The following is an 8859-nucleotide window of genomic DNA, read 5'->3' on the forward strand; positions in this document are numbered from 1 at the left end:
CCAAGTGGATTGATTCACTGGCACTAAGCTGCACGCATTTAAACCCAACCTTCCAACTGCCACAGATCAACAACCTCTCTCTTCTGTCTTCCAAACTCGACCGACCTTCTTCTCTCTTGCACACCCAAACCTCTCCCTCTTCCACAACCCAAACCTCTCCCTCTTCCACACCCAAACCTTCCTCTCTCCCACACACATCAATCGTACAGGAGCCACCAGCTCTCTCACGTTGGGGCAGCGCAGCACCAGTCTCAAGCTTCGACTCCTTCATTTCACAACATCAATTGATCCTTCAAGCTCACCGTGCTGCTCAGTGTTGCTGTGGGCAACGACCACTCACCCCACCATGATCAATCTTGCTGGTCTGCCCGCCATCGGCGGTGCGACCATGCTGGGCCTCCGCCTTGAGAGGACCTTCGACTGTTTCTCGTGGTCCGCCATGAAGCCAACCACCAAGAAAGTTGCACCTGCTGAGCAATCCTCCTCCCTTACCACCTCATCCCCGTCGGTGACATCTTCTGCCCCGTCCAAGCCCCTTCTATGGGAGCTTCTCGACGCATGCATCCACAAAGATGGCGCGATGGACTCTTTCCATAGCCTTGTCAACAAGGCCCTTTCTGACGTTGGCTTGGCCAATCCTCAGAGCCAAGACAATTCGACTTCAATTGAGTCGTCCCAAATCCCAGCCCTATCCCACGGCACCACATCGTGCCTCGACCCCCACCACAGCGGTGGCCTTGTCGCACAGGTGCCTTCGTGCACTACATCCCCTGCTCACATCAGAGACACTGTGGAGGTGACCCCATTCAGCGCTCTTTTCCCAGTGCATCTACTCCTGGAGCAAGCTGAGCCCGCGACCTTGGCAAAGAGCAACGACCTCACTGCCTCGGTGGCGCCACCTGCCTGCCACCTCAAGCTGAGCACCCTCATCTACAACGACCAGATTTCACTCGACGAAATCCTGACCAACGAGTCTATAAGCATCGAGGCTGAATACCCCGACCGTCCCAGTGAGGACACCTACAACCAAGCCGACAGCGGGCGCACATCCCCGCACTCAGGCGCAAGCATTGGCGAGGGTGTCGGAAGCCTGTCTGGAAACCTGAACTCCAGCCGTCGCTCCTCGTGGGCCACCAGCATCAGCACTTCTCACGCAGCTGTCGATGATGATGACAACTGCAGCCTCTGTTCTGAGAAGCTTGAGTCTGCTGCGGACCTGGAGCAGAACGAGGACACTATTGAGCTTGAGCTCCTGCAGCAGTACGAGCACTACAGCGACCTCATCGACGTCGGCCATCCCGACAATTGCCACAAGATTTACTTTACTACCCCTACACCTGGTACAGAGGGAGGCATCGACACGGCCACCACAGAGGAGGACACGCAGGCATCTGATGAGCCCGCACTTGAGGCAAATGGAGACACAGTCACTGTCACTGCATGCCCCGAGGCACCTGCAACGCAGGCGGCCACATACCAGCCCAAGGAGCCAGACATGGGAGCGGCCACCACAGAGATGGAAGCTTCCCACACAGAGATGGAAGCTTCCCACACAGAGATGGAAGCTTCCCACACAGCGGACAAGCCTGCTGCCGAGGCGACCGGATACATAGTCCCCGAGCCCGTCGAGGCCCTCACAACTGAGAATAGACCTGAGCATGCCGGCGAGCCCGCGGAGCCGGAGATCTCTTACGGCTCCTACCTGCAGCTGCAGCCACCCCGCACAGGACCCGAGGAGATAGCGTGGGTCCATTCGTACTGCGACGTCGGCCCCGAGGGCCCGAGGATGGAGATCCTCTCGGACGAGCGCGGCAGGGAGTACGTCCTCTACTGCGACTGCTTCCACGTCCTGCCGGCCGACATGGCGCCCGAGTTCATGCCCCGCGAGAACGACGACGACGACCTCGACGTGCCCCTGCACCTCGCCCTCTCGGAGGAGGAGGACGACGGCTAGGAGCCTGAGCCTTCCGACGGAGAGGAGCTGAGCGACGAGAACGACGGCGACGACGAGGACGACGACCAAGACGACCACGACCACGACCACGACGAGGACAATGATCGGGCGGATGGTCCCGCCCGCGAAGACGAGGAGAGAGACGACATGCTATACGCCGTGCCGTCTGACATTTGCCTGGGAACTTGCCTCATCTACAAGTTTTACGAAGGTGGATATTACAAGAAAGCGTGGGCCGATTACTTCGATGACACGTCCGCGGCACCTCCGAGTAAGCGTGTGCCAGAGATCATCAGGCCTTCACACCTCCGCTATGTCGAGAGTGTGGATGAAATGGAGGATGAGATGGAGGAGGAGTAGGCGGAGGAGTAGGCTGGGTGAAGAAAGACGGGGCCGCGAACACGCGTTGGCCCTCGTGTGTTCTAAGTAGATACAAGGCTCGCCCATATACATACTTAGTAGAGCCCGGACTCGCAGTGTTGCGAGGAAATGGGGGCATCACCGGTAAACATTGACGACAGAAGCCTCCAACGAGATACAAAATTAATGGAAAATGTCAACAATGTTCTATGCCCGTCCCGTCAGTTCCAAATCAGTTTCGCGGCCGATTCTGTGGGATTGCCTAAGAATAGACCCGTACAGCACTGTGTATCATGAGAACATTCGAATTTATGGCTTCACGGATTGCACGGGTGTGTGATGAAGATGGATGACTCCGGATCCAGAGTTTTGCATTGTAAACAATGACGGGTCCTCGCTGTTGTTTGTGATGTCTTTCGTCCTGAAGCTGCACACGTGAGCCAACGCTCGCTGCGTGTGTCCACGCAGTCGACCCTGCTGGCATCTCGACATGTATTTCAGGGAAGCTTGTGTCGGTTCTGCTGGATTTCCATGTCTTTTGGGTCAATCTAGTCTCGTCTCGTGGCAGATGGTTGGGCCTTTTCGAGCCATGGCCGTAAGAAGAAATGGTCTACAGGTTGACCTGAGAATAAGGCCGCGACGATTCCTACCGAAATTCGCCAAATAAAGCGGACTTGGGTAGCTAGAAGTCTACAAGACGGAAAGCCTACAGTTAAGAAAAAAAGAATACCCGGTCTCTTTGCTAGCTCCCACTAGTGGGCACAAGGCTGGCTCCGGTCATGATCCGCCCGACGCAAACGAGGAGCTTGGTTCTCCGGCGGACAGCCGGCCACTGAATTCCTGGCGGTCAAGCGGTCTTCTGAATTCTCAAATTTTGGCCAGTCTTGAACGAGAGCGTAAATTGGCGGAAATCAACCCTTCATCTTGAGGGGTCCAGAAAGCAGCTCCCCAATGTCCGCTCTCGCGCCCGTCGACTTCCAGAAAACCGCATCCGCACAACATCATCAAAACCCACAACAACAAGCTAGAACCGAACAACCTGATCATACAGAATCATGGCTCCAATGTTACGCATTCCGGTGGAGAACACAACCTCCATAATTCACACCTATAACAACACCCTTGCCACCAACCACGTCGCCATCACAGCCCGGAACATCATCATGTCTGGCAAATCCCACCAAGAATGGGCCAAGGCGGTGGTCATAATGGGCATATTCATTGTCACATGCCTCTTCTTCTTACTGGTATACATGGGAGTGCGACACGCCACCGCCCGGCCGCCCCCACGCTCGCATCGGCGTCGGCGTCGGTCCCCCATGCCCTTGGGCCCCGTCTACGGCGGCTGGTCACTCAACGGCCCGCCTGGCTCCCACGCCCTGGGCACATGGTCCACTGAAACAATAGTGGCCCGTCCGGTGCCGGTTGTCACGAATGATTCACAAAGGAGAAGAGATGCACCGCCGTCATATAGCCACATGCACGATGGTATCTCTCCCATCCTCTGAAGGTGTGTTGCAGACCATGACTATGGCAAGCCCCCCCCCCCTTGTGAGGGCTGCTTTATTTTGACTGCATCGAAAGCTGATGACTGTGGTTGTTCCAGATCACCCCCCGCCGAAGTACGAGAGGTGACGAGACACATCCAAAAATATATTCAAAAATATCGAGAGGGAGACTATGGATACTTGGTTAAACACACAGTCAACCAGGTCTTAGGGATTGCCTCAATCTCTGCTCATGACCGGGCTTTTCACTACCCGCCCAGGTGACAAGAGGATCTGTGGTAGACATTGGATGGCCCAGCAACGGAGGGCGGAGGTGTCAGAGGCAACTTTATTCATTATTATTGAATCAGTCTAAATTAATTAGGGTGATTCCCGTGGTTGCCAAGACCAAGAAGTGTGCTTTGGACCAAAGTAGCCAAGAGGTGCCTGCAGATAGGGCCAATTAAACACCTCCGTGGCGCCAAAGATACAATGAACTTATACACCACTGCCCAGAGTGACCCAAAAGCCCAAGCACGCTCGTCAGCCAGTCCGTGTGGTTGGTGGTTCTACTGCTGGAACTTGTGAGCCAGCCTGTCCTGCTTGACCTCCTCCTCGCTGGTGGCCATCAGGTACTCCCACCTCTTGCGCACGGTGGTGTAGCCAAAGTGGTACGAGCCGCCGTGGCTGGCCATGTACTCGGACACGAGCTTCCACGGCACGTTATCGCGGGTGATCTCGTCGACGTCCTTGGTGAGCTTGATCACGGCGCGCTTCAGGAGCTTATCCTGTGATGATGGGTCCAAGGTGTCAGTCCGTGAATGCATGCATGTGTGGTTGTGGAAGCAGGAATAGGAAACAACATTGAAACAACTCACATCGATCTCCTGGAACTCAGGCTTGCGGACCCTCGCCTCCTTGGGCTTGGTCAGGGTGCGGAAGCGTCCCCGCAGCGTGGACTCTGCCTCGGTGAAGCCGCCCTGCTTGCGGATCTCCTTGTATGTCATGCCGGCCCGCTTGGATCGCACCAGGTACTCATCCTTCTCGGATCGGGGGTTCATGGTGGCAGACGACACCATGGCGGCAGCGCTGGGGCTAGCACCAGTCGTACTGGCGATGGCCTTGGAAGAAGAAGACGACAGCGTCTTGTGGCCGGCTCCGCTGCTGCTGCTGTTGCTACTGCCGCTACCGCTGTCATCGCATCCACCTACCTGCTGCGTGCGGTCGGAGTGATGAGACGAGTGTGAGGACTGCGACGTTGCTTTGGCCTTTGACTTCGTCTTCTTGGAGCTGGGCGCCGATGACTTGTCACCAGTGGCGTCGCCTCCATGTCGACGCTTGGATCCGCTGCTGTTGCCCGTAGAAGAAGCACCGTGCTTCGGGCGGGGCGCCTTGTCAGGCAGTTGCTTGCGGTCGGCTGTGTTCACCTTGTTGTTTGCCTCACGCCTTGCCTGCCACACAGAAGACGGCAAGATGTCCTTTTGAGGCACGGTGCCAACAGACGACGGGACCTCAGAGTCGCTGTCAATGCGGAAGGGGTGGGACAGTGACTCGGACGAGGAAGAGCTAGGGAAGACGGGCGCCGACGGGTTGAAGTGCAGCATGTCGGGCGAGACTGTCTCGGCCTCAGGGAAGACACCACGTGTATTGGCGGGGAAGTCGTGCGCGGGCGAGCCGGAGAGGTATGCCTGTGGTATGGACCCCGTGCTGTGGCACAGCGGCACCTCAGACGGGAAGACGGAGGGGCTGTGGAAGTACTCCTCTCTCATGTCCATGTCCATGTCCATGTCGGCAGGGCCGATTGAGGACGAGAAGCTGCCAAACACGGTGTTGGGCGAGCTGCCGTTGACGCGACAGCTGGACGACGAGGAGCTGTCGAGGTTGGGCACGCCGCCGATGGCAGGGCCAAGATCGAAGGACTGGGGGAAGCCTTGGTTGTTTTGGAAGACAGGCAGGCCATCATGGAGGCTATACCCGTGCTGCATGTACTCATTGTTTGGGACTGGTGCATGCCCAGGCCATTGCTGTAAGGCTCGGACGGTGATGGGTGGCGGGGCAAACGTCTGATTGAGGGCGTTGACGTTGACATTTGGATTGATTGCGCTTGAGGGCACATTCCATGCGATGTCTTTGGTGTTGGTGATGTTGGCGGTGTTGGGCTCTGTCTTCAAACCGCCAGTGCTGGGGCTCACATTATTAGGGCGGCGGGCACGGGCATTGCCACGGATATGGCGATGGTTGTTGTTACCCGATGACGAAGGCGAGACATTGTTTGAGTTCTGACCTGCCAGGCCCAGGCTGAAGCCGTTGCCAGGAGCAGGTTGGCCATGGGCACTGCCAGTGGGCCCGCGAAAGGCATCGTTGGGGTCTTCCATCTGTGAATAAGAATAATTGTCAGTGTCCACTCTGTTGCCGAGACATTCATGGATGAGACAAAGGATCAAAGAAGGGCCAGGGCAGAGGAGGTCTCACGTTCTGAGACCACACCATGGACTGGTCAAAGTCGTTGGCTTGAAGATGGTACTTCTGAGACTCGGTTCTCTTTTCCTTCATGTTCAAATTACCATGGGCCTGGTTGTTGTTGCCGCCGCCGCTGGTGGCCATGTTCTGTGGTCCGCTACGAAACGCAGCTTGTTTTCCCGATGCGAGGTAGAGGTTGTGCAGATTCTGCTTTAGAAGCAGGTTCGGGTTTGCGAGGTCAAACGCAAAGGCTGGAGTTTGCGATGCACCCCAGACACCTTGCCCTTGGTGTGAAACATTCTCCCCAGCGGGAACATCGCCTCTGATAAACATGTTCAGATGTTGCTACCTCGGGTCCTCCCTCCTTCACGCCTTGTAGTGATGCCTGAGAGCCTTGTTTTTCGTGGCGTCGAGAGCACTGTGTGCGCCTCCCAGCTCCTCGCCGTCCCCGAGATTGCCAAAGGGCGACGTTGCGCGAGTGAAAGTGTAGGCCTCTCTCACCGCCGATGCTGTGCGATCTGGGTCCAGATGTCTTGTCGCGAGCTGAGGCGTCTCTGCCTAACGAGCTCGAAGTCGGTCGGTACTTTGCCCCACCTGGCCGTCGTAGCTGGGCGTGGGTAGGCTGGACGATATCGCAGAGGTGGGATGATCGCTGTTGTCAGGGCTGCGTCACCGAGAGGTCGAGAGAGCCTGACGGTTTCCTGCTGGTAGGTTCAGGCGTGTAAGGCAATTGGCTGTCGAGGAGAAGCGGTCTGGAGATGTGGTTTGGAGATCTGGTTCCGTATGCGGGTTCAACGCAAGCTGCCGATTGACGCCGCCGAACTGTTGGGCAGAGCTCGAGGCTTCGGAGGGGCTTCGTCTCAGGCTGCAGGTCGCACTACGGTATTGGTTGGGTTGAGTCTGCCTGAGTTGGGGGCAGAACTGAACAAGCCTTCCAAGGTCGGTTGAAGAAGTGCCCAGGTGTGGAAGTCGGGTGCCTCTCAGTGAATGGAGAGACTGAGCAAGTTTAGAGATCGGACCGAAAAGTGGTGACTGTTTCCAGGGCCAGGTGTTTGTTTTGAGCTCGACAAACGTCACCGAGATGGCCCAACGAGTTCGAGGTGCTTGGAGACCAAAAGAGCTGGCCCCAGAGATTAGGAGGTTATATGCGGCTTGCTTCCCCCTAAGAAATGTGCCTTCGAGCTGGCTGGAAGAGGCTCGACTGGACAGCCTCGAGACCCCTTCTGCTGATCACTCCACGATGATCGCCCTTAGTGACCGGGTCGAGACCCGGTCACATACCCCCGGAGCATTTCATTTTCATGTAATCCTATACTTCCCAAACTGTAACCCGACTCTACCTTTTTTGTCACCTCTGACTTGACCAGAATCTGGGGTAAGATGGACTGTCTGCCCATCTTTCCTACAAGGGCGTTGTTCCACGGGAGAGCAAGGAGTCATGTCACTTATCAGATGGCAGTCTCACATATCAGTCTTATTGCATTATGGATGTCTTCCCGCCAATACTTCTGCTGGAAGAGGACTGGGCTGAATTATTCGCACAATACACTGGAGTACATCGCCCGACCTATCTGCATCAAGCACGGGGGACTTGAACGGTCACTCGTTCGCAGAGGGATGGGCGGGATGCCTGCTATTTATTTACTTTTGGGAAGGATAATATTCAACTGTAAGTGGATATCTCCTGTGGACAGTACAGCCCTAGGCGCGGCGCATACCCATTGAACATACCCTATAGGTCGCATCAAGTCCTGAGCAACGCTGTATGTTGTACACCCCCTGGTCGGAGAACAGGTTGGGTACACAACAGCCAGTGCATGGTGTACACGGACAGGTGGTGGTGTCAATGACTGCATAATCGGCCTCTACAAACTACATGATGCGAGATCCGGCACAAAACCCATCCCATCCCGATTGGGTGTCCTTGTGTTCGCTGGGGATCCGGGCCCGGGCCCTTGAGCCGTGTGCCCAGGCACACTACGTCGTTTCCCTGCAGGTTTGCACTGTGGATGCATTGCCGCACATGGCATGCATGGCCAACGCGCTTTGATACGAGTGAGAACATCATCTCCAGGCGCGGCGGTCTGCCCACGGCCAGTCGAGATGAGGTTCAAAACCTGAAGAACCCAAGAAGGTCGAGCCCCGGGAGAATGTACATAAGACGTGGGAACATGTTCGGCAAGAGTCCCGAATGAGCAAGCGATCGGGTACCAGCAGCTGTTCAGAACCTGATCCCGTTGGGCTGGGCCAGGAGCTGACGTGACTGAGAGGGTTCGACCTTGTACTATATTGCGGCAAACGAACGAACGCACTCGGTGGCGACTGCGGAATTGGGCCTTCATGTAGGTTGCCGTTGCCGTCCTCTGTCGATGTCCTGCGTGTCTGGTGTGGTTCATGAGGTAGACCGTGTCAACAAAATCAACAATGACAAAATGGGAGATGACCGCCCTGAAGGAGAGCCATATCAGGCAATCTCGGCGGAATGACCCGGTGGTCTTCGATAGGTACCATTACGACGCTGCGGGCGATGCAGTGTGGGCTGTCTGGAAACCCGGTTGGGTTGTGTTTCGGGGCGGTGTTTGGGAAGTGCCAGATGCA

The 8859-nt window shown here is 56.3% G+C and overlaps 2 protein-coding genes across 2 annotated transcripts; one reads left to right on the forward strand and one right to left on the reverse strand.

The window, feature by feature from the left end:
- Positions 1-346: 346 nt before the first annotated feature.
- Positions 347-2314, forward strand: KVR01_008090 (uncharacterized protein; the record flags this gene model as incomplete). Its single annotated transcript, XM_044782724.1, has 2 exons — positions 347-1909; positions 1955-2314. 2 exons carry the CDS (start codon positions 347-349, stop codon positions 2312-2314), a joined length of 1923 nt encoding a protein of 640 aa, XP_044643068.1.
- Positions 2315-4370: 2056 nt separating this feature from the next.
- On the reverse strand, positions 4371-6594 carry KVR01_007826 (uncharacterized protein; the record flags this gene model as incomplete). Its single annotated transcript, XM_044781769.1, has 3 exons — positions 4371-4589; positions 4680-6176; positions 6274-6594. 3 exons carry the CDS (start codon positions 6592-6594, stop codon positions 4371-4373), a joined length of 2037 nt encoding a protein of 678 aa, XP_044642804.1.
- Positions 6595-8859: the final 2265 nt, after the last annotated feature.

The sequence above is a fragment of the Diaporthe batatas genome, assembly GCF_019321695.1.
Source record: "Diaporthe batatas strain CRI 302-4 chromosome Unknown Contig00009, whole genome shotgun sequence".
Classification (NCBI taxonomy): domain Eukaryota; kingdom Fungi; phylum Ascomycota; class Sordariomycetes; order Diaporthales; family Diaporthaceae; genus Diaporthe; species Diaporthe batatas.